Source organism: Phocoena sinus, chromosome 1 (genome assembly GCF_008692025.1).
Source record: "Phocoena sinus isolate mPhoSin1 chromosome 1, mPhoSin1.pri, whole genome shotgun sequence".
In the NCBI taxonomy this organism is placed as follows: domain Eukaryota; kingdom Metazoa; phylum Chordata; class Mammalia; order Artiodactyla; family Phocoenidae; genus Phocoena; species Phocoena sinus.
Window position 1 is genome coordinate 82163670 of NC_045763.1, and position 26754 is coordinate 82190423.

The window sequence follows — 26754 nt, forward strand, 5'->3', positions numbered from 1 at the left end:
TAATTTGAACCATGACCCACATTTAAAATATGCAATAGTGGCTGACTGAGTAGCTAATGTATACCAGAACTAAGAAAAATACGTATCAGTAGTCCCTGTTCAGCAAAATCACAAGAATAGAGAACTCTTTAAAGTTGTACTTTTTTTTGTCCTTGCTTGCATCCTCCTTTGCATGTGCAATATATAAGTCTTTAGATAAAGTAAGTCTTTAGATAAAATGTATTTATTCTCCCTTTGAAACTGACTTACCTTAAAAGTCACCATCAAATAACCGCCTCTTATTTTCTCTTTAAGTTTCTATTATAGTGAATTAGATACATGTGCGCGTTCTGTTTATGTTTAAATAATTTCTGTTTTCTGTATCACAAGTTTTCAAATTAAACTGGAGAATTATTGTTAGTTGCCTATGTTGATTTTGCTGCTAAACATTACCTTTGAGTTTTTTTTTTCAAACGTAGAAAAAGAAATGCCTCAGAAATCTTGTCAATTTTGTATAAATGTTATTTTTCCCATTCTCTGTTTTTTTTTGGACAATAACTGTTATATTGTGTTAATATTGTTCTACAGAACTCTGAGGGGTACCAACATGTGCAGTTTTTACATTGTTTAGTATTATGAATTATTTCAGGAGACATAGATGATTGTGACACAGTGGCACAAAACTACATGTATGACCATCGGCCTTCAAAAACCCTCTCTCCAATATATGAGATGGATGTAACAGAAGCATTTGAGCAGAAAATGGAATCAGAAACACATGTTACGGACATGGATTTTGAAGATGAGCAACACTTTGCAAAACAAGATTGGACGCTATTAAAGCAACTGCTCTCTGAAGAGGATTCAAACTTAAATATTACAAATTCTATTCCTGAAGACTTAAATTTAGCACAGTATCTAATCAATCAGACACTACTTTTAGCACGAGACAGCTCAAAACCTCAGGGTAAAGCACATGTTGACACTTTAAACAGATGGAGTGAACTAACGTCTCCATTCGATGATTCCTCAGCAAGCATCACCATGGCTAGTTTTTCCTCTGAGGATTGTTCACCCCAAGGGGGATGGACAATTCTGGAACTAGAAACTCAGCATTAAGAGTATTAACACTTTGGAAAATGTTAAACTATGCCACCCCTTTATTTTTTTGATGCTTATATTATATCCAAATGATAACTGCATTAGCCTATTAGACTATCCTTAATATTGAGGAAGTCTTTCCAATTTACTGAAGTAAACATAGTTTGTTTATTAATATATCACATGTAGAAAAAAGTGTTTTTCTAAAAATCTTGAGCATGTTTTCTATAATTATTAGAGAAATTAGAAGACTTGTAAGGAAACCCTTGCTTTAGTTTTCCTTTCCTAACTGATCATTCATTTACTTGTTTATCATTCAATAATTTAAAATGTGAATGCACAAGTAGAACAGTCCCTTTACTTTTTGCTCTGCATATGGTAACCATAATTTAACAATAAAAAAACTTATTGTGCTTGTGTCAATTTATGTAGAGTTAATTTGTAACATTCAAACGCAGGTTGGTATGGTTGAGGCTGATAGCTTAATAATTAGAAAAAACCTTCGCTTTCCCAACAATTCAGGTCCAGGAAATTGTCAAGTAAATGCATCTCAAATTTCACTGACATTTTTGCTAAAACAGGAGAAGTGGAATTTCCTGTAACTCTTTTTGGGATATATCCGCAGAAAGGCATCTGCCCTTGTTGAAAAAAAGTGGGAAAACTGTCCATCTGTTTTATCTAGATAGACTTCCTTTATAGTTAATCACTCTCCATTTTTCATTCCATGGTACAGATATTTTTGAACTGCATCTGCAGTAATCCTGCACTAAATATTACCTTGAAAATGGGTACATGAGGCAATTGAGTTATAGAGTTAAATTGTGTGCATGTGTGTGCACATACATGTATGTTTGCTTTTTCCATTTGTCTATATGCTCTAGTTCCTTATTTCCTTGATCAGATTGTCTTTCAGTCTGTAATTTTGGTAGAAAGGCAAAGATAAATGTCTTTTTTACAAAATTCTACTGGGGAGTGAACACTTGGTTACCTACTTGATATTGGATGTTACCCTTAGGGTGATGGGATTTAGTAGAATTGGCACCTCTCAAAGCTTTGTAACTAACTCGTAATTTCTCTAAAATAGATCAGAAGGAAATATTTTGGCTTAGAATTCCTTTTCTAAATTAACAAAGTTTCGGGCAATTCCCTGGTGGTCCAGTGGTTAAGACTCAGCGCTTTCACTGCTGTGGCCCAGATTCAATCCCTGGTCAGGGAACTAAGATCCTGTAAACCGTGCAGCGCGGCCAAAGATAAAAATAAAAAAATAATAAATTCACAAAGTTTTCAACAAATGATCAACATTAGAGAGAACCTGTAACTATATTGAATATCAACAATTATATTAATGTACAATCATTTGGTATTCTTATATAATAACATAATAATGTTAACATTAGCTACTAACCTGTTATACCATACCTTTTTTAACTAGAAGCTCTGCAAGGGACACTCATTCATTCAGTCAAGAAACACATTTGTTCTAGGCACTGAAGTGTGAAGATAAATAAGGTTTGATTCCTGCCACCCAAAAGAGTTCAGTTTCTAATGAGGAGGGAAAACCATATAAGAAAAAGGTCAAAAACAGTATTATAAGAACTTTGTGTCTTAAAGCTGGATGGGAATTTAGAGGTTAGTTTAATCCCTTCAAATTCCCAAGGAGGACTCTGAAGCCCAGAGGAATTTTAAAATTGCCCAGGGTCCCACACTGATTTGTGAGTTAGAATCCAGTATTCCTTAATTTCAGTTAGATGTTATTTCTACCACACAACACACTTCATTTGACTTTTATCATAAAATCTGAAAACAAATTCATTCATAGATAGTTTGTAGCATAAAGAAATAATATATGATAGAGTCAGAAACAGCACAGATTTCCAAGACAGTGTGTTTTCTTTTTCTCCAAATGTGAAATTGTTTTGTTATTTTTAATAAACTACCTCAGAAGTTCACAAATTTATAATCGAAGCTTCATTTCTTTCATGTCACATTTGCAAACAGATAGTAGGGAAGGACTTAAGTCCTTAAGTATGACCTCTTAGGTAATTTCAGGACGTGTGTTTTCTTATCATGCCCTTTTGTGAACAACACATCTACCAGTCTGTTTCCTGCAGGACTCTGGGCTAGTTCTTTATCATTCAACAAACATATACTGAAAAATAACTATTAAAATTTATTTAACACTTATTAAATGTTAGACACTGTGCTGAGTGCTTTAAATATGCATTAACATCTAATTCTCACAACAGTTCTATGAGATATGTCTTATCTTTATTTTATACATAAGAAGACTGATGTAGCATCCTTACCCTGGATGAGCTACCCTAGTGGAAGAAACTAAGAGAGAAATAACACATTATGCTCTTGTTTGTTAAGATAACAATTGTATGTGGTCAGAGTTGTAATAGCTCAGAGGGAAAAGCTATGAACAGATTGTCAGGAAGAAAAGATTAGAGAAAGCTTCTTAAGGGCAAGTAATATTCAGTAAAGCTTCAGAATTTCTATAAAGGGGCTTGGTGGCTGCAATCTAGTTGGAAGTGTAGGCCAGGCAACTTGCCTTGAAGATGAACTTTTATAGGAAGTACTTTGCTTTTCCTTAGATTGTATGTTACAGATCAATAAAAATACAAACGTTTTTAAAACATGCTTTTATACATAGTTTACCTAAGACTCAAAAACTCCATCCATACAAAAAAAAATCATATTTTTTTTTAAATCTGAGTTCTTGGTGGAGGACTGATGAAGATTATGGAAAGAGTCTAAAGCCCCTTTGTACCATCTCTTGGAGCAATCAAGTAATAGCTGATGCTGGCTTTCAAGGATGAGTAGGAATTTGCTTGCTGATAGGGCAATCTAGACATAGGAGCACCTTAAGGAATGGTGACCAGGATGTGTGTTGAGGATGCAGACAAAGAGTGGTAGAAGATAAGGCTAAAAAGCTGAGTTGGAGTTGGATTCTGGAAGTTATTAAAATACTATGCTTAAATGTTTAAATAGTCAAAGCTCTGGATTTGGTAGGCATCATGTCTCTTTCCATTATGCATTCATTTATTTATTTTTAACTCTCCCTGGACAATCTGTTTACACATTCTTGGGGAAATAACCACCTACTGCTCACAATGGGTAGTCATCAAACTTGTTTCTTAAGTTACTAGGTAACACAACCAGGTGTTTCAGAAAGATAACTGTCAGCAGTAATGAAGATGGCCTGTTTTGGAGAAGGACTCAGATCTCAAGATGCAATTACAATAGTTTTGTCAACCTTAGAAATGGGGAATGGAAGAGGATTTGGTAACAGACATTAGGTAGATTGAGATATGGTGGCAGAAGATAGAAAGGAATTTTTTAATTGCTATCAAAAATAACATTTATTCCACACATATTTGAGGGCCCATGATATTTCTGGGTATTAAAAGATGAATGGCATCGTATCTGTCCTTGAATATCTCAGTTTAGTGAGAGATTGTTAAAACTTTTTAAGTTGTGTCAAAATAAAGCTCTGTATGAAGTGTAATCAGTGTACACAGGAGAGAGAAATGATGGAATGATACTTGGATAGGCTCCTTTACTATTTTAGGACTAGCAAGTGTTCACAAGACACAGGAAGAGGCATATTCGGCACAAAAAGAGTTTAGAGGCAGTGGGGAATTCTTGTTCCATATGGCTGAAGAGTAGAAGGGAATGGATGGGGAGGGCAAGAGATGAAGTTGGACAGGGACATATAGTACAGAGAGGAGCATGATCAGATCTGCATCACTCTGGAAGCAGTATGTACAATTGAGTAGAACAGGGTTCAAGGCAGGTAGACTAGTGATGAGTGTTAAAATAATAAAGGCTTGAACTAGGGCAATGGCTGTGGAGATAGAAGGAGTGGCCATATTAGATTTAAGATGTGGATTGGAGAAACTGATTTTGGGTGAGAGGAGGGAGTCATCTTAGAAGACTCAGGATTCTGACTGAAGGGCCTGGGTTGTGGATGACGTCATTAGCCAAAAATTGAAGCAAGCTCAGGAGTGGGGATGAGTTCAGTTTAGGACACACTGAGTTTGTGAGGCCTGTGGGACATTCAAGAGGCTGAGGACAAAATACTGTGGAATAGTCAGAAAAAGAAAAGCCGAAGAAGGAGACTGAAAAGGAATATTCAGAAGTAAGAGAACTAGGAGGCCAAAGATAAGAGGAGACAGTGGTGAATGGTATAATCACCACTAATCAGAGAAGGGCAAATCAAGGCTGAGATTCTACTTTAACCTATCAAAGTGGCAAGGATTTTTAAAAGTTTGTAAAAAAAAATTCAACCTTAGCAAGAGAATGGTAAGTTTGGGATCCTTGTATGTTGCTGTAGGAGTGTAAATTACCTTTCCAGGAAGTAATTAGGCAATCTATGTCAAGAATGTTTATAACTTTATATCCTTAAACTAGTCCTTTCCCCTCTTGGGACCTGCCATTGAGAAATAAGAAGAATCTGAGACAAAGATTTGTCTACAAAAATGTTTGTCGGAGAGCTAGATATATAAGTGAAAACTGAAAACTAGCTAAATGTCAACAGCAGAAAGGCTAAATTATGGTACATCTATATAACACATTATGAAAAGATTAAAATTGTTTTCAAAACGTCTATTTCATGTCAAGAGAAGAAACTTATAAGAAAAAAACCCAGAATATTAATTTATAAATATAACATCCAATTTTCTATAGTTACAAGTACATAGAAAAAGAGACTTGAAGGAAATAAGTATTAATAGTGGTTATGGTTAAGTGGTGATTATTATTTTTATCTTTTAACTCATATTTTTCATGTTTTCTACAAGGCACAGAAAAATAAGTATGTTTGTTTTTAGGTAAGTATGTTTGTTTTTAGGTATGTTTGTTTTTAGGTAAACAGTGCCAAATGCTGTTTGAAATGTCAAAGTTCACACTTAGACTAGTACATTGGATTTGAACATTAGGACTTTATTGGTAGTTTTTGTCAATTGGTGTTTTCTTTAGAGTAGCAGTAAGGACAGAAACTAGACTACAGTGGGTTGAAAGGTGAACAGGAAGTAAAGAAGTAGAACTTGTTCTTTTAAGGAGCCTGACTGAAAAAGAGACAGTGGTAGCTTGAAGTTACTGTTGTTTTTAAGATAAAAGTAACTTTAGCACTTTGAAAATAAGAGGTTGGGAATAATCAATGAATCAGGGGCCATCAAGGAAGAGGCAGGAGAAGGTGGGATCAAGCACAAAGAATACTAACTGATACAGGGCACTGCAAGGAACTTCAGGTGTTTAAAGCACTAAATGCATGTGGAACAGTAGAGGAAGATAAAGCTGGAAAGTATAGGAAGGCCAGGACATGAAGAACCTGTAAGCCATGCCAAGGACAGGGAAAGCCATTTAGGCAAACATATTAAATATTTTAAATATATTAAATCAAAGGTAAACATATTATAGGACTGTTTTTTGTTTGTTGTTTTTGGGTTGTTTTTGGCCTTGCTGTGCGGCATGTGGAATCTTATTACCTGAGCAGGGATCAAACCTGCACCCACTGCATTGGAAGCATGTAGTCTTAACCACTGGACCACTAGGGAAGTCCAGGACTGTTTTATTAAGATTATTCTAGCTGCATAGTGTGGAAAAGTATCTTAGAGAAGAGACTGGCAGAAAGAAGACCTGTAAAGGGGTCATTGGAATAATTAAGGAGAAAAAGAGACCCAAACTGAGGAAAAAATGGCGAAGATAGAAATAAGAAGATGGATTTGAGAGAAAATTAGGAGGTAGAATGAACAAGATGTGGTTACCAACTGAGTATGAAGACTTGGAAGAAGGGATAAAGGTGATTCCTCTTCATACCCCAGAATTCTAATAGGTAAAAAATGGAAGGCTGATGCTTTGTAGTTGAAAAATAGATAATTTTCAATTTGGACATGTCACATTTGAAATGCAGTTGAGACAACCAAGGTGTATAATATGTCTTTCAAAATTCAGAAACCCAACAAACTATGATCTTTCCACTCACCACTCCATGTACTGCTAGTTTTGTTTCTTCGTGTTTTTTTTTGTGGGGGGGAGTAGGGGGGTGGGAACTTGGTTTGTCTCAATTTAGTGATTTATTGCAGGAGCTATTTTGGGATTGGAATTATCTACATACTCTTCTCCAGTGATATGTATATTATTTATACTATAAATTCCTATATTAAGACTACTTTGAATCCAGCTAGTTAGATATGAGAAGTATACGTTTCTATCATGTTAATATTGCATGAGTTACTTTCAGTGTTTGTGATTCATCTTACACACAATGGTTTCTTAATTACTTCCAAATTTAGCCAGTATTATCACAAGAATTTTAATTCTGATCTGAGAATTTCAATTCTATTCTGATTCTATATTTTATGATAACATTATCCTAATCAATTAAATAATACATTTCCAAATCAGGAAGATATTAGGAAAAAATACTTCCACACCAAAAAATACAGTATTTTTCCCTAAAAGGTTTTCAAATAAAATGTTCTGAAGCTTACCTCTTTTTATTCAATTTATGGTCAACTTCAGTCAGGCAAGAGAGCTAGATAAAAAATTAAAATAGAAATATACCTGCACTTAAACAATTACATGCTTAAGGAAGAAGATGTCTAACACTCTTACAAAATTGTCCTTTTACTTAGATGATCCAAACTCTCAAAACATGCATAATCTAATTTTAAAGTCAAGAAAGTAAATAGAATACTTTCCTACAGTCTTCTGATCTGGATAAATTATAGAGAACAACACAAACTCAAGAAGTTAGAAAAATAACATTAAATTGAATCCAAAGAAAGTAGAAGAAAGGAATTAATACAGGCAATAGTGGAACTTAATTAGAAGTCAGAAAAAGAATAAAACTGATAAATCTAAGGGCTAATTCTTAAAAACAAAACCACCCACACATTAGCTTAATGGAGAGAAAAGCATAAGTACACAATATTAGACAGAAGAAACAACAGAAATTAATAAGGTAGTATTTTATGCAACTACATATAAATATAGTAGAAAACCTGGATGAAATGAATAACTTCTAGAGATATATAAATTACCAAAACAGGCTCAAAAAAAGACAGAAAATCTACACAGATTTTTAGCCTTGGAAGAAACTGAGAAAGCATTCAAGATCTATCATTTTGGCATACTGGAGAAAGAAGAAAGCTTCCAGATGCAATTTAAGAAGCCATCATAATATGATCACCAAAATTTAACTAAAGATAGCATAAAAGAGAAAATTATGGAATAATATCACTTATAATAATGCAAAATTCCTAAAAGATCCAGAAATATATTAAAATAATATGTGGCAATTTATTTAAGGAATGTAAGACAATTTAAGGTTGGGAAACCTATTCATATACTATATCCACATTAATAGGTCAAATATAGAAAAATCATCTCCATAGATACCAAAATTTAACTTGAAACAATGATGCCAAAAAGTACTATAAGAAAAGGTGAGATTATTTACAATTGCCAAGATATGGAAGTAACCTAATTGTCCATCAACAGATGAATGGATAAAATGCGGTGTGTATATATATATAAATACATGCACACACACACACACACACACACACACACACACACACACACACACACACACACACAGTGGAATATTATTCAGCCATAAAAAAGAACGAAACTTTGCCATTTGCAACAACATGGATGGACTTAGAGGGCATTATACTAAGTGAAATAAGTCAAACAGAGAAAGACAAATACTGTATATTATCACTTTTTTGTGGAATCTAAAAAATACAACAAACTAGTGAACATAAAAAAGAAGCAGACTCACAGATATAGAAAACAAACTAGTGGGGGAGGAGCCAGATGGGGGAAAGGATTAAGAGGTACAAACTATTATGTATAAAATAAGCTACAAAGATATATTGTACAACACAGGGAATATAGCCAATATTCTATAATAACTATAAATGGAGTATAACATTTAAAAATTGTGAATCAGTATTTTGTACACCTGTAACTTATATAATATTGTACATCAACTATACTTCAATGAAAAGAAAAAAGATAAAAAAGGAAAACGTGTGATACTTTAATATAATCCTGCAGTAAGAAAGCACATGAGGGCTTCCCTGGTGGCGCAGTGGTTGAGAGTCTGCCTGCTGATGCAAGGGACGCGGGTTCGTGCCCCGGTCCGGGAAGATCCCACATGCCGCGGAGTGGCTGGGCCCTTGAGCCATGGCCACTGAGCCTGTGAGTCCGGAGCCTGTGCTCCGCAACGGGAGAGGCCACAATAGTGAGAGGCCCGCGTACCCCAAAAAAAACAACAAAAGAAGAAAGCACATGAAACCCAGAAAAAACACATGGAACTCCAAAACATAAAATATAAGATTGTTAATTTGGTTATTTAAATTTTAGAATGAATATATGCCCCAGATATCATAAACAGAATGAAGAGGCAAAAGATAAACTGGGGGGAAATTTTTTTCTTTTTAACAAAAACTAAAATGCAGATGGCTGGTAAACAATCAAAAGATGTCTAACCAGACTCAAAGCAGCATAGAAAAAGAACCATAAAAGAGTTTTTGAAAATATGAATACATTTAATAAGTAATAAATTTGATAAGTGAGACTATTATAAGTAAATAAATGACTATCCACTAAACATTTTAATTACTTAGGAACTATGAATGAAAACTAATTAGATGCTTTGCCAACATAAAAAATTATTGGAGTCAATTAGATTCAACTGAGCAATTGAAATATATTAAGGTAGAGAAACAATTCCAAGTATTATTATACTATACAAGTTTAAATTATTGGTCAAGTCAGTTACCTTGCTTAGAATTCAATTTCACTTCTAATTTTGAAAATCAACCTAAAATTCTGGGCAGGTTACATTAAAATCAATCCAAGAACAGTGTGTGGGTTGACTGTACTTTTCATAGTCAATGAAATAAGAAAATCTAAAAACTACTGAGGAAATGAAATCATTTTGAGCTGTCATGTGCATCACAAATGCCTGAGTCAGTTTATATTATCACACAGATTTATTTATAGCATGTCAGTGTCAAACAGCTATTACTGCCATCACAAATCCTTATTTGCTGCTTTTTCATTTTTAAATTTTTTTAGAAGCAGGAAATAAGTCATCTTATAAGATCATTGTTTAATTCATTCATTAAAATGATCTTACTGATAATTTTAAAATTTATTTGAACATAATGTTGACTTGACATCTTAGAAACCACAATTCAGTCAGGAGACTCTAAAGTTAGTAATACTGGGCTTCCTGGTGGCGCAGTGGTTGAGAATCTGCCTGCCAATGCAGGGGACACGGGTTCGAGCCCTGGTCTGGGAGGATCCCACATGCCGCGGAGCAACTAGGCCTGTGAGCCACAACTACTGAGCCTGCGCGTCTGGAGCCTGTGCTCCGCAGCAAGAGAGGCCGCGATAGTGAGAGGCCCGTGCACCGCAATGAAGAGTGGCCCCTGCTTGCCGCAACTAGAGAAAGCCCTCGCACTGAAACGAAGACCCAACACAGCCAAAAATAAATTAATTAATTAATTGATTTTTAAAAGCAAGTTAAAAAAAATAAAGTTAGTAATACTACTACTAAATGAAGAAAAATATTACATAGGTAAGAATTCTTAGGGGAAAAATATTGAGTTTTCTCAAGCACTTTTTTTGGAAAGATATGACTGGTTACCTGACTCATCCGTGGGAATGATGCTTCATTTGTGTATGAAAATAATCTAATCTTCATGTTTCAGTTCCCTTTATTTTAGTCACCAATAATATGATAGTATATTTATTAATTTTGATTGACTGTTTACCCTAAGTGAAAAGTTGAAGTATATATAGTTTCTTTCTTTAAGTAATTTGTATTCTAGAAACTTTATAATAAGAAAAAAGTAAGAGCAAATTAGGAATCGTTTACAAGAGAGACAACAATGATTTATATTCTTAATATATAAATACCTCATATATCAATCAGAAGAATGCTAACAGCCCAGTAGAAACCTAGGCAAAAAGTAAAAACAAAATTAACAAAATAAGAAATAGAAATGGTCAATAAAAATACAGTGAATGATATAATGTTTTATATACTAGTTAGTAAAGAGGTAAGAAACAAAATATGGTCATTATTTAATTGTAAAGATAAAATCATGAAACCTAATGTCTAGAGTACAGTGACACTGGCACTGCATTCATATATGTTAGTGTAAGTATAAATCAGTGCAAACTTACTGGAAAGCATTTTGGCAATAGGAATAAGGGTCTTAAAAATCTTCATAATTGTTGAATCAGTAATCTCACTTTTAGAAAAGTAATGAATAATCAGAAATGGTTAAAAATAAGCACATGTATATAATATTTTAATGTCCTAAAACATAGTAATGAATAAGTTATTTTGATATATTGGGATATTAAGCTATTTTATTAAATATCATGTTTGATAAGAATATTTGGGGACGTCCCTGGTGGTGCAGTGATTAAGAATCTGCCTGCCAATGCAGGAGACACGGGTTTGAGCCCTGGTCCAGGAAGATCCCACATGCCGCGGAGCAAATAAGCCCGTGCGCCACAACTACTGAGCCTGCGCTCTAGAGCCCACGAGCCACAACTGCTGAGCCTGCAAGCCACAACTACTGAAGCTGGAGTGCCTAGAGCCCGTGCTCTGCAACAAGAGAAACCACCACAGTGAGAAGCCCATGCACCACAATGAAGAGTAGACCCTGCTCACAACTAGAGAAAGCCCACGTGCAGCAACAAAGACCCAACACAGCCAAAAATAAATAAATAAAATAAATAAGTGTATTAAAAGAAAAAGAATCTGCCTGCCAATCCAGGGAACATGTATTCGAGCCCTGGTCTAGGAAGATCCCACATGCCACGGAGCAACTAAGCCCATGCGCCCCAACTACTGAGCCTGCACTCTGGAGCCCACAAGCCACAACTACTGAGCCCACGCGCCTAGAGCCTGTGCTCTGCAAGAGGAGAAGCCACCGTAATGAGAAGCCTGCACACCGGAACGAAGAGTAGCCCCACTCACCACAACTGGAGAAAGCCCATGTGCAGCAATGAAGACCCAATGCAGCCAAAAATAAATAAATATTTTTTTTAATTAACTAAAAAAAAAAATTGATGATTTGGGGTATGCTCACAATAAAATGAAGGAGTTAGATGTTAATATGTATGTATATGTAATATATTAATGATAAACACTTTAGTCTTATGTGTCAGTCTGGGTGGGCTCTGGTACCCAGTTATGTAATCAAACATTAATCTAGATGTTGCTGTGAAGGTATTTTGTAGGTGTATATAACCTCTACAACCACTTGACATTAAGTAGAGATTATCCTTGATAATGTGAGTGGACCTCATCCAATCAGTTTAAGGCCTTAAGAGCACAAACTGAGGCTCCCTGAAGAATAAATTCTGCCTCAAGATTGAAACATCAATTTCTGCCTGAATTCCAGCCTGCCCTACAAATTTCAGACTTGCCAGCCCCCATAATCCTGTGGACCAATTCCTTAAAATAAATCTCTTAATATATATGTCCTATTGGTTCTGTTTCTCTGGACATTCTGACTGGTATAACTGCTAATATCCCACCCTAAATTCTGGTTTTCTCCTTTTCCTTCTCAACAGCATCCTAAATTTTATAGCAGGGCACTTGGCTACTCAGAATGAAAACTACATTTCCCTGCCCTTCTTGCAGTTAGCTGTAACAATGTGACTAGGTATAAATAAAAGTGTTGAGTGACACTTCCTGAAAGTTTCTCTATAGAGGATGGTGATTTCTTCTCTTCTTTCCTATATCAAGCTGCCTGAAGCGCAAATGTGTTCTTTTTTTTTTTTTTTTTAATATGGAACGCTTCACGAATTTGCATGTCATCCTTGCACAGGGGCCATGCTAATCTTCTCTGTATCACTGCAATTTTAGTATATGGGCGGCCGAAGTCAGCATGCGCAAATGTGTTCTATCAGCCCTCTTTTGTACCATGAGGATGAGGGCCACACCCTAGAGATGGCAGAGTGGTAACCTATGTACCTGAATACCTCATGAAACCACTATACCAACCCTGGACTACCTATCTTAGGATTGCTATTACATAAGGGAAGAGAACTTTGTATGTTAAACTTAGTATTTCAGACTATTGTTGATTTGGATTTTCTCTTACTTGCAGCCAAACACAAACCTAATTGGTGCATGACATATGAATACATTACTAAAAAGAAATACCTAACACATTGGTAGTAGTTAGCTCTGGATTTTGGAATTTGTTGTTGATGTTATATTTACTATTCTTTCTGTTTTTTATATTAAATATATATATATTAATTACTCATATAATAAATTTTTAATAAAAATACTGAAAATAATAGGAATTATTTTTCCTAACAATTTTTGTAATGATTGTAGACATTGTAAGTGAAACATAAAAGATGGGTCTCATTGTGTCTTTAAAAGATAGATGATAGCCTTTAATATGATCATTAAAATGTTTTGGGGGCTTCCCTGGTGGCGCAGTGGTTGAGAGTCCGCCTGCTGATGCAGGGGACACGGGTTCGTACCCCGGTCCGGGAAGATCCCACATGCCACGGAGCGGCTGGGCCCGTGAGCCATGGCCGCTGAGCCTGCGCGTCCAGAGCCTGTGCTCCACAACGGGAGAGGCCACAACGGTGAGAGGCCCGTGTACAGCAAAAAAAAAAAAAAATGTTTTTGAACACGAAGCAAGTCAAATAAGTTTAAAAGCATAGAATTAGGAAAAGGACCCATTCATTTCCATTATTTTCATCAGAGTTATGCATACAGTTTAAACAGTGAAATAGTTCTGCAAGCTTTAGTAAAAAACAAACATCAGTCCCCTACCTGGCTCCACCTACCCAAATCCCACTTCCTACAGCAACCACTTTCAAGTCTCTAAGCTATTTCTTGTTTGCTTCTATTTCCCTAAATAACATGAACTCCCTGTGACATAATCTGTCACAAATTAACTTTTCAGTTTTAGATATTATCTATTGTCATCTCACTCTGAAAAATGAGAATTTGATTCTCATTTACCCACACCCATTACCCAACATAGATGTATAATAATTTTAGTTGTATCAGAATTTAGAGTTTACATTATTATAATCATGAAAAAACTACTTACTGCTAAGTAAGTTAGTAACATGATTACTTTTCCTTCCATTCAGTTTTTCTTCCCTCTGAAGTTATAACTGTAGTTTTTTTAATTGAAGTATCATTGATTTACAATATTGTATTAATTTCAGATGTACAACAGTGATCCAATATTTTTATAGATTACACTCCCTTTAAAGTTATTATAAAATATTGGCTATATTCCCTATGTTGTACAATATATCCTTGTAGCTTATGTATTTTATACATAGTATTTCATACCTCTTAATCCCCTACCCCTATCTTGTCCCTCCCCCCTTACCTCTCCCCACTGGTAACTGCTAGTTTGTTCTCTACATGAGTCTGTTTCAGTTTTGTTATATTCATTCGTTTCACTTTTTAGATTCCACATATAAGTGATAACATACGCTATTTGTCTTTCCCTGTCTGATTTATTTCAGTAAGCATAATACCCTCTGGGGTATTAAGGGTCCATCCATGTTGTTGCAAAAGGCAACATTTCATTCTTTTTTATGGCTGAGTAATATTCCATTGTATGTATACACCACATCTTCTTTACCCATTCATCTGATGATGGACACTTAGGTTGCTTCTATGTCTTGGCTATTGTAAATAATGCTGCTATGAATATAGGGGTGCATATATCTTTTCTAATTAGTGTTTTTATTTTCTTCAGATAAATACCCAGGAGTAGAATTGTTGTATCATATGGTAGTTCTTTTTTCAGTTTTTTGAGGAATCTCCATACTGTTTTCCACAGTGGCTACACCAATTTACATTCCCACCAACAGTGCACAAGGATTCACTTTTCTCTACATCCTCACCAACAGTTGTCATTTGTTGTCTCTTTGATAACAGCCATTCTGACAGATGTGAGATGATCTCATTGAAGTTTGAATTTTCATTTCTCTAATGGTTAGTGATGTTGAGCATCTTTTCATGTGCCTGTTGCCCATCTGTATGTCTTCTTTGGGAAGATGTCTATTCAGATACTCTGACCATAGTTTTACTTCCAAATTTTGAATATATTGTTCCCAGTGTTGCTGTTGTTAAGAAGTCTGATGCTGGGCTTCCCTGGTGGCGCAGTGGTTGAGAGTCCACCTGCCGATGCAGGGGACACGGGTTCGTGCCCCAGTCCGGGAAGATCCCACATGCCGTGGAGTGGCTGGGCCCATGAGCCATGGCCGCTGAGCCTGCGCGTCCGGAGCCTATGCTCCTCAACGGGAGAGGCCACAACAGTGAGAGGCCCACATACAGCAAAAAAAAAAAAAAGAAGAAGAAGTCTGATGCTATTCTGGTTCTTGATTCTTTATAAGTAGTCTGGAGAATTTTAGGTTTCTCTCTTTGTCCTCAGAGTTGTAAAATAGTATGAACCTGTGCTCGATGTGGGTGTATTTTCATCCATTGTCCTAAGCATTTGGCAGGCCTTTTCAGTTTGGAAACTCACATCCCTCAGTTCTAGAAAAATTCCCTAAATTAGCTAACAATTTCTTCCTCCCTCTAGTTTCTCTGTTTGTATTTTTGGAACTCCTATTATTTAGACATGAGACCATTAATACCTTTTCCTTCATACTAATCTCTTTGTCTTTGTTCTTTACTTTTTGAGGTATTTCCTCAATTTTTATCTCCCAATCTTTCCATTCAGCTTTCCATTTTTCATTATTGCTATTCTATTTTCTATTTTGTTCTTTGAAATTTCTCTTCTTAATAGTATTTTGTTCTTGTTCCTTTGATGCAGTGTCTCCCCTATTGATCTGAGGATATAATTTTTTTTAAGTTTTACTCTCTGAACAGCGAATTTCTCCAAATTTGCTTTTTTTCTATGTGTTTGTTTTAGTCTCTATTTTTTACATTAGAGGAATTTGTGGGCTGTTTGCTTATACTTTAGGGACTCAAAAGCTTTTTTGAAAACTCTGTGTGAGTGAGTGGGACTTGCTGCTGACAGTGGGCCTCTCTGCAGGGTCAGCTGATGGGGCTTAATTTTTGTAAAACACCAGTGTCAGTATCTTGAGGTCTTTTCACCTGACCTGGTTCAGTGCTTCATAGAGCAATCTTCCTATTGCTTGCCTGGAGGAAATGACCTTGATACAAATATTCTAGGCTGTGACTGTGGAAAGATGGTTGAGGGTCTCACTTTCCATGTGTAACTGTTCTCTTATCCTCCTATTTTCAGCAAACTCCACTTCCAACTGCACTTGCAGTCCCCCAGTCAGAGACCCTCATGTTTCCCTCTTCAGAGAAAGAACCTCCAGTTCTGCTGAGGTGAGAGACATGGAATCACCTGGCCGTGAGGAGGGCATGTTGGGTTCTGAGTGCTTCTTAAACAGACTTTCGACAATTCTTCTAAATTTTAGTCACACCTCTGGTACACCAGAACCTCTGGAACAAATTCCTAAGCCTTTGGGAGTTCTGAGTTACTTTTTGACTTTCCCCATTGCTGGCTTAGGCTTTAGCTTTCTTGGATTTATTAGGTTAGTCATCACTCCTTTTGCTTAGAGCGTCCCAAATGTGGTTACCATCTCCTTTACCATTCTGTTTTGTCTTTGCTAATGTACATTTTAATTTTTATTTAAATATCTTCAACATCATTTATAAGATTTACATTTATTAATTTTGTTTTATATTTTTATGGTTTGTGCTTCTTTCTTGTTTTTTATCTTTTTTCTCTATAAATCAGATTTTATTTACTTTTCTCTAGTTTTTGAAAAGTCAGTATTCCATTTTTAATTCTCCAAACAGTTAACCCTATTTTCCCTAAAACATTCTTTAACTTATATTTCTCAAATCCACAAGAATCAAATGTGTAATTCTATCTTTTGAGTTTCCCCTATTTAAGATAAGGAATTAGCATACCTCTCCATCACTCTCCTCTGTTATGTCCTTTCTTACTTCTTTCTGTTATTGAGATATTTTGAATGTTTGGATCCAGATTATCATTCATAATTTTTACATAACTTCTCTAGAGTAATTTTGACTGTTTTAACCCGGCTCCCCACAAAACAGAGCCTAAGGCAAAGCTTGTGGAACTAATGCTTTGTTGGAGGGTTCAGTCCCAGGGGAGCAACAGTGAGGGAAAAAGTAAAACAATGAAGGAAGTAAACAGAAGGTGGCAAGTTGTGCTCGGCTTCATGAGAAACAGCTGGTTTCTTGGTCACACAGGACATCTTTGGAGAAGCCAAGGGAAGTTCTGGATTTTGGAACAATTGGGAGGAAGAAGAGTGAGCAACTTATGTGCTCAGTCCTATCTCTTTCCTCCCATTGCTCAAAGTATGCTCAATAGGAGTTAACTACCCCCACACTTCTAGTTTGTGACATGGGCCCCACTGGCAGCTACTGGAGAATCCAGAGCCTATGTGGATTCCATTGAGCCATACAGCTCCCACTGTAACATGTATGACAGAGGCCATGCCAAGCTGGCCTTTAATACCTGCCTGGGAAGGTTGAGCCAGCTGGTGGTGTCAGGAGACAAAATGCAGTTGGAGCAATCAAGACTTATTATTGAAGGAAAGGCAAGAGCCTTTGACAAGGTTGCTTGGGCTGGGAAGGCTGAGCCATAGGGGACAAGAAATGGAAAGGATCTGAAGACTTGCATAAATGAGTGCATTACATTTGTGTTTATCTTCTGTGGCCATATTTATAGTTCTTTAGATTTATGTCTTCATTTAACTCGTTTAGTGCTTACTGCCAGTCCTTCTTATCTCTCAGTTGACAGAAAAATAGCTTGTAGTAATTACCTCCTGTAATTTGGTGTGGCAACAGAGAAGTGCAAGGCTAACATGATTTTTTTTCTTTCTAGGCAACATCTTTTATTTCCTTCATGGATGTCTGAACTACTTCTTCTATAGCACTGTAATTTAAAAACAGTGTCAGGGGGGATTCCCTGGTGGTGCAGTGGTTAAGAATCTGCCTGCCAATGCAGGGGACACGGGTTTGAGCCCTGGGCCAGGAAGATCCCACATGCCGCGGAGCAACTAAGCCCGTGTGCCACAACTGCTGAACCTGTGCTCTGGAGCCCCTGAGGCACAACGACTGAAGCCCGCAGGCCTAGAGCCCGTGCTTCACAACAAGAGAAGCCACAGCAGTGAGAAGCCCGTGTACCGAAGGAAGAGTGTCCCCTGCTCGATGCAACTAGAGAAAGCCTGCATGCAGCAAGGAAGACCCAACACAGCCAAAAATTAATAAATAAAATAAATAAATTTATTGAAAAAATAAAAACAGTGACAGGCCATGTATAAACGTAGGTCTTTGTCATTTATTTTTGCCAAAAACATGGCTATTCCTTTCTGTCTGCATCTATGGGCTTTTTTCTCATCAAGAAAGTGTTCTTCCCATCAAACATTTGATTTTTCTCCCATTTGTTTTGGTTTCTTCTTCATGAATACCTATTACCTTTTCTCACCTTTAGCTGTATCACCTACCTCTGACCTTTCTTTATCCTGGAGTGTCTCAAATAAACCTCATTATGTATTCAATATTCCTCCAGAATCAAGTTTTTCTTCATTGCCAATGTGGATATTTTAATTCTGTGGTTGTATAATTTTTGTATCATTCCATTCCTCATTTACTTCATTCGTAACATTCTATTGACTTTCCACTTCAGCCTGTTGTCTTAGATCTTTCTTCTCATACTCTGGATGCATGTTTATAGAACATGCATGGATTTTGGACTCTAAGGATGCAAGTAGTCTCTTAAAGTTTTCTTTTGGATCATGCTTTTCCTTTGAGTCTTTATGATGCCATTTCCTTTCCCTTGCTCTGAAATATTCTGTCATAGGCTCCATGTCGACTTTTTCCTCTACTCATAAGTAAGAGTCCTTAGACTTAGTGTTTATCAGCAGACAAAATGTGTACATTTCCCTTGGTTCTATTCCCTACCCACTTGTATGTATGCCATTTCTTATTTCAATTTCCATGTCTACTAGGCATGCACCTACCACTGTTTGCTCTACTGGCTTTTCCTACCCCACTGTTTGATCATCCGTTACTCTGAAATGATGGAGCACATGAAAAACTACAATATTCTCAGTGTGCACTGCTCTTAGGTTCATCCTCTCTCTGCCCCTACCTACAATGCTATACTAGGTTGGGACATTTCTCAACATGCAGTCCACTATCTTTTTCCTGCCCAGCTGTTTTTTGGAGCTCATCTCTGTGGATGTAGAACAACAGGACAAGGCAATGGAGGTAAAGGGAGGAAGAGAGAAAGGTGATTAATACAATTCTGGCTGCCTCAAAAAGTGGTGCCTACCAGGTAAAGTGATAACCACAAAATTTCTAGTTGGTGTAGGCCCTTGATCTGAGGCAGAGTGCAAAGAGATAGATACTATGTACCTTATATCCTTTTTCAGACAGTGTCTGAATTATATGATAAAACTTGGCTAGACCTTGAAAGGAAGCCTAGGTAGGAATTTCTTTATCCAGCTCAATACTAAATTTAGGGATTTTTGGAGGCCCTGAACCAAGATGGCAGAGTAGAAGGACATGCTCTCACTCCCTTACTTGTGAAAACACCAGAATCACAACAAGCTGCTGGACAATCATCTACAGGAAGACACTGGAACTCACCAAAAAAGATACCCCACATCCAAAGACAAAGGAGAAGCCACAATGAGATGGTAGGAGGGGTGCAATCACAATAAAATCAAATCCCATAACTGGTGGGTGGGTGACTCACAGACTGGAGAACACTTATACCACAGAAGTCCACCCATTGGAGTGAAGGTTTGAGCCCCACGTCAGGCTTCCCAACCTGGGGGTCCGGCAACGGGAGGAGGAATTCCTAGAGAATCAGATTTTGAAGGCTAGTGGGATATGACTGCAGGACTTCGACAGGACTGGGGGAAACAGAGACTCCACTCTTGGATGGCACACACAAAGTAGTGTGCACATCGGGACCCAGGGGAAGGAGCAGTGACCCTAGGGGAGACTGAACCAGACCTACCTGCTAGTGTTGGAGGGTCTCCTGCAGAGGTAGGGGGTAGCTGTGGCTCAACACGGGGACTAGGACACTGGCAGCAGAAGTTCTGGGAAGTACTCCTTGGCATGAGCCATCCCAGAGTCTGCCATTAGCCCCACCAAAGAGCCCAGGTAGGCACGAGTGTTGGGTTGCCTCAGGCCAAACAACCAAGGGTGAGGGAACCCAGCCCCAGCCATCAGCAGTCAAGTGGATTAAAGTTTTACTGAGCTTTGCCCACCAGAGCAACAGTCAGCTCTACCCACTACCAGTCCCTCCCATCAGGAAACTTGCACAAGCCTCTTACATAGCCTCATCCACCAGAGGGCAGACAGCAGAAGCAAGGAGAACTACAATCCTGCAGCATGTGGAACAAAAACCACAGTCACAGAAAGATGGACAAGATGAAAAGGCAGAGGGCTATGTACCAGATGAAGGAGCAAGATAAAACCCCAGAAGAACAACTAAATGAAATGGAGATAGGCAACCTTCCAGAAAAAGAATTCAAAATAATGATAGTGAAGATGATCCAGGACCTCGGAAAAAGAATGGAGGCAAAGATTGAGAAGATGCAAGAAATGTTTCACAAAGACCTATAAAAATTAAAGAACAAACAAACAGAGATGAATAATACAATAACTGAAATGAAAACCACACAAGAAGGAATCAATAGCAGAATAACTGAGGCAGAAGAACGGATAAGTGACCTGGAAGACAGAATGGTGGAATTCACTGCTGCAGAATAGAATAAAGAAAAAAGAATGAAAAGAAATGAAGACAGCCTAAGAGACCTCTGGGACAACATTATACGCAACAACATTCGCATTATAGGGGTCCCAGAAGGAGAAGGGAGAGAGAAGGGCCAGAGAAAATATTTGAAGCGATTATAGCTGAAAAATTCCCTAACATGGGAAAGGAAATAGCCACCCAAGTCCAGGAAGTGCAGAAAGTCCCATACAGGATAAACCCAAGGAGAAACACGCTGCGACACATAGTAACCAAATTGGCAAAAATTAAAGACAAAGAAAAATTATTGAAAGCAGCAAGGGAAAAACGACAAATAACAAACAAGGGAACTCCCATAAGGTTAACAGCTGATTTCGCAGCAGAAACTCTACAAGCCAGAGGGAGTGGCATGATATACTTAAAGTGATGAAACGGAAGAACCTACAACCAAGATTACTCTACCCGGCAAGGATCTCATTCAGATTCGATGGAGAAATCAAAAGCTTTACAGACAAGCAAAAGCTAAGAGAATTCAGCACCACCAAACCAGCTCTACAACAAATGCTAAAGGAACTTCTCTAAGTGGGAAACACAAGAGAAGAAAAGAACCTACAAAAACAAAACCCAAAACAATTAAGAAAATGGTCATAGGAACATACATATTGATAATTACCTTAAACATGAATGGATTAAATGCTCCAACCAAAAGACACAGGCTTGTTGAATGGATACAAAAACAAGACCCATCTATATGCTGTCTACAAGAGACCCACTTCACACCTAGGGACACATACAGACTGAAAGTGAAGGGATGGAAAAAGATATTCCATGCAAATGGAAATCAAAAGAAAGCTGGAATAGCAATACTCATATCAGATAAAATAGACTTTAAAATAAAGAATGTTACAAGAGACAAGGAAAGACACTACATAATGATCAAGGGATCAATCCAAGAAGGAGATATAACAATTATAAATATATATGCACCCAACATAGGAGCACCTCAATACATAAGGCAACGTGCTAACAGCTATAAAAGATGAAATTGACAGTAACACAATTAATAGTGGAGGAATTTAACACCTCACTTACACCAATGGACAGATCATCCAAAATAAAAATAAGGAAACAGAAGCTTTAAATGACACAATAGACCAGATAGATTTAATTGATATTTATAGGACATTCTATCCAAAAACAGCAGATTACACATTCTTCTCAAGTGCGCACGGAACATTCTCCAGGATAGATCACATCTTGGGTCACAAATCAAGCCTCAGTAAATTTAAGAAAAATGAAATCATATCAAGCATCTTTTCTGACCACAATGCTATGAGATTAGAAATGAATTACAGGGGAAAAAACGTAAAAAACACAAACATATGGAGGCTAAACAATACGTTACTAAATAACCAAGAGATCAATGAAGAAATCAGAGGAAATGAAAAAATCCCTAGAGACAAATGACAATGAAAACACGATGATCCAAAACCTATGGGATGCAGCAAAAGCAGTTCTAAGAGGGAAGTTTATAGCTATACAAGCCTACCTCAAGAAACAATAAAAATCTCAAATAAACAATCTAACCTCACACCTAAAGGAACTAGAGAAAGAATAACAAAAAACGCCCAAAGTTAGCAGAAGGAAAGAAATCATGAAGACCAGAGCAGAAATAAATGAAATAGAAACAAAGAAAACAATAGCAAAGATCAATAAAACTAAAAGCTGCTTCTTTGAGAAGATAAACAAAATTGATAAACCATTAGCCAGACTCATCAAGAAAAAGAGGGAGAGGACTCAAATCAATAAAATTAGAAATGAAAAAGGAGAAGATACAACAGACACCACAGAAATACAAAGCATCCTAAGAGACTACTACAAGCAACTCTATGCCAATAAAATGGACAACCTGGAAGAAATGGACAAATTCTTAGAAAGGTATAACCTTCGAAGACTGAACCAGGAAGAAACAGAAAAGATGAACAGACCAATCACAAGTAATGAAATTGAAACTGTGATTAAAAATCTTCCAACAAACAAAAGTCCAGGACCAGATGGCTTCACAGGTGAATTCTACCAAACATTCAGACAAGAGCTAACACCCGTCCTTCTCAAACTCTTCCAAAAAATTGCAGAGGAAGGAACACTCCCAAACCCATTCTATAAGGCCACCATCACCCTGATACCAAAACCAGACAAAGACACTACGAAAAGAGAAAATGACAGACCAATATCACTGATGAATATAGAAGCAAAAATCCTCAACAAAATACTAGCAAACAGAATCCAACAACAAAACATTAAAAGGATCATACACCATGATCAAGTGGGATTTATCCCAGGGATGCAAGGATTCTTCAATATACGCAAATCAATCAATGTGATACACCATATTAACAAAGTGAAGAAGAAAAACCATATGATCATCTCAATAGATGCAGAAAAAGCTTTTGACAAAATTCAACACCCATTTATGATAAAAACTCTCCAGAAAGTGGGCATAGAGGGAACCTTCCTCAACATAATAAAGGCCATATATGACAAGCCCACAGCAAACATCATTCTCATTGGAGAAAAACTGAAGGCATTTCCTCTAAGATCGGGAACAAGACAAGGATGTCCACTCTCACCACTATTATTCAACACAGTTTTGGAAGTCCTAGCCACGGCAATCAGAGAAGAAAAAGAACTAAAAGGAATACAAGTTGGAAAAGAAGTAAAACTGTCACTGTTTGCAGATGACATGATACTATACATAGAGAGTCCTAAAGATGCCAACAGAAAACTACTAGAGCGAATCAATGAATTTGGTAAAGTTGCAGGATACAAAATTAATGAACAGAGCTCAAGGGCCGGGCCTGCCCCACTGTCGCAGAGCCTCCCGCCTGGCCGCCCGTGGCTGTGCGCGCCATGGCCGCCGCACTGCAGGTCGGCACGTGCACAGCCCCCACCTCCCAGCAGCGCAGAGCAGCCCCCCGTTCCGGCCCCACAGAGCACAGTGCCCTCCTGGTGGCGGTGCGATGCTGTGCTTCCTGAGGGGAATGGCCTTCATCCCCTTCCTCCTGGTGACCTGGTCATCCGCCGCCTTCATCATCTCCTACGTGGTCGCCGTGCTCTCTGGGCACGTCAACCCCTTCCTCCCCTACATCAGTGATACAGGAACAACACCTCCAGAGAGTGGTATTTTTGGATTTATGATAAACTTCTCTGCATTTCTTGGTGCAGCCACGATGTACACAAGATATAAAATAGTAGAGAAGCAAAACCAAACCAGCTATTTCAGCACTCTTGTTTTTAACTTGGTGTCATTAGTTCTAGGATTGGTGGGATGCATTGGAATGGGCATTGTAGCCAATTTCCAGGAGTTAGCTGTCCCCATGGTACACAATGGCGGTGCCCTTTTGGTGTTTGTCTGCGGTGTTATGTACATGTTCCTGCAATCCATCATCTCTTACAAATCGTGTCTCCAGTGGACCAATGACATTTTTTACGGAACTAGAACAAAAAATCTTAAAATTTGTATGGAGACACAAAAGACCCCGAATAGCCAAAGCAGTCCTGAGGGAAAAAAACGGAGCTGCAGGAATCAGACTCCCTGACTTCAGACTATACTACAAAGCTACGGTAATCAAGAAAATATGGTACTGGCACAAAAACAGAAACATAGATCAATGGAACAAGATAGAAAGCCCAGAGATAAACCCACGCACCTATGGTCAACTAATCTATGACAAAGGAGGCAAGGATATACAATGGAGAAAAGACAGTCTCTTCAATAAGTGGTGCTGGGAAAACTGGACAGCTACATGTAAAAGAATGAAATTAGAACACTCCCTAACACCATACATAAAAATAAACTCAAAATGGATTAGAGACCTAAATGTAAGACCGGACACTATAAAACTCTTGGAGGAAAACATAGGAAGAACACTCTTTGACATAAATCACAGCAAGATCTTTTTTGATCCACCTCCTAGAGTAATGGAAATAAAATCAAAAATAAACAAACGGGACCTAATGAAACTTAAAAGCTTTTCCACAGCAAAGGAAACCATAAAGAAGATGAAAAGACAACCCTGAGAATGGGAGAAAATATTTGCAAACGAATCAGTGGACAATGGATTAATCTTCAAAATATATAAACAACTCATGCAGCTCAATATTAAAAAAACAAACAACCCAATCCAAAAATGGGCAGAAGACCTAAATAGGCATTTCTCCAAAGAAGACATACAGATGGCCAAGAAGCACATGAAAAGCTGATCAACATCACTAATTATTAGAGAAATGCAAATCAAAACTACAATGAGGTATCACCTCACACCAGTTAGAATGGGCATCATCAGAAAATCTACAAACAACAAATGCTTGAGAGGGTGTGGAGAAAAGGGAACCCTCTTGCACTGTTGGTGGGAGTATAAATTGATACAGCCACTATGTAGAACAGTATGGATGTTTCTTAAAAAACTAAAAATAGAATTACCATATGACCCAGCAATCCCACTACTGGGCATATACTCAGAGAAATTCAAATTATACCCATAATTCAAAAAGACACATGCACCCCAATGTTCATTGTAGCACTATTTACTACAGGTCATGGATGCAACCTACATGCCCAGTGACAGACGAATGGATAAAGAAGATGTGGTACATATATACAATGGAATATTACTCAGCCATAAAAAGGAACGAAATTGGGTCATTTCTAGAGACGTGGATTGACCTTGAGACTGTCATACAGAGTGAAGTAAGTCAGAAAGAGAAAAACAAATATCGCATATTAATGCATGTATGTGGAACCTAGAAAAATGGTACAGATGAACCGGTTTGCAGGGCAGAAATAGAGATACAGATGTAGAGAACAAACGTATGGACACCAAGGGGGGAAAGAGCGGGGGGTGGGGGTGGGGGTGTGATGAATTGGGAGATTTGGATTGACATGTATACACTGATGTGTATAAAATGGGTGACTAATAAGAACCTGCTGTACAAAAAAAAACAAAAAATAAGATGGTATTATATGCATTTTCTTTCATTCTTTCAGATGAAACATACATATTTACTAGAAGGATGATTTATTTATTTGACCAAATTTAGTTATATTCTCTTTCCATTCTTTTAACCTTACAGATTATAGTCAAATTAAGTCTTGATTTTTTGTTGTTGTTGCCCTTGGGTGGGTACTTATTTTTGTTCTACATTGGTTTTTGTTTGTTTGTTTTAATATTCATTATCAGCTATGGGCTCACTGACAAAAAATTTGGAGAAAATTTTAAAAAAATAGAAAAAATTCACTAATCCACAATACTATAAAACAAGACTTTAAATTCCCGGTAAATTCCCAATAAAAAATAAATAAATAAAATAAATTTATGGATTTTTAAGTTGTCAGACTTACTTGTTTGCTGGTGTGTTCAGTTTTCATCTTAGTTGTTTTTACGTTATGACTGGACTGAGGCTAAAAATAATCTGTCGAAATATCTAAACCTTGAGGAAGTCATCACTGAATTACAGCTGTGCTCAATAAGCACATTAGACCAACAGCAGCACAAGTGATTACCACGAGAGACAGCTGAGAACCAGGAGAGATTTAGGTCAAAGAGGACAAATAGGACCAGTGAGGTGAGAGAGTGCAAAATTTTTTCTCAGTGCGTAAGTAGAGAACTGAATGTTTGCTTTTATTATCTAAGTCATATAAATTCATACTCAAACCTATTTAGAAACAGAAAAGCTTTGGATGTTTTTAAAACATCCGATGGTTTAATTAAATTGATCCTGTTGTTTCCAAAACAATAAATTGTCTAAATCCAATGATTTAAAAATAAGAATTATACCTGGTCAGGGTCTGAGAATATAGTACTGTGTCAGTTTTTCA

The 26754-nt window shown here is 37.2% G+C and overlaps 1 protein-coding gene and 1 non-coding gene across 2 annotated transcripts in view; one reads left to right on the top strand and one right to left on the bottom strand.

The window, feature by feature from the left end:
• The window catches only part of BTBD8 (BTB domain containing 8), a 92213-nt gene extending 90712 nt beyond the window's left edge, over nucleotides 1-1501 (top strand). Inside the window, exon 19 of the mRNA XM_032614335.1 lies at nucleotides 629-1501. Within this exon, the coding sequence (XP_032470226.1) occupies nucleotides 629-1098 (470 nt within the window). The 3' untranslated portion in view covers nucleotides 1099-1501. The remainder of the gene's footprint in view (nucleotides 1-628) is intronic.
• An 11410-nt stretch (nucleotides 1502-12911) lies between these two features.
• LOC116745204 lies at nucleotides 12912-13016 on the bottom strand. Its single transcript, XR_004347320.1, has one exon. It is a non-coding gene; the product is annotated as a U6 spliceosomal RNA (small nuclear RNA).
• Nucleotides 13017-26754: the final 13738 nt, after the last annotated feature.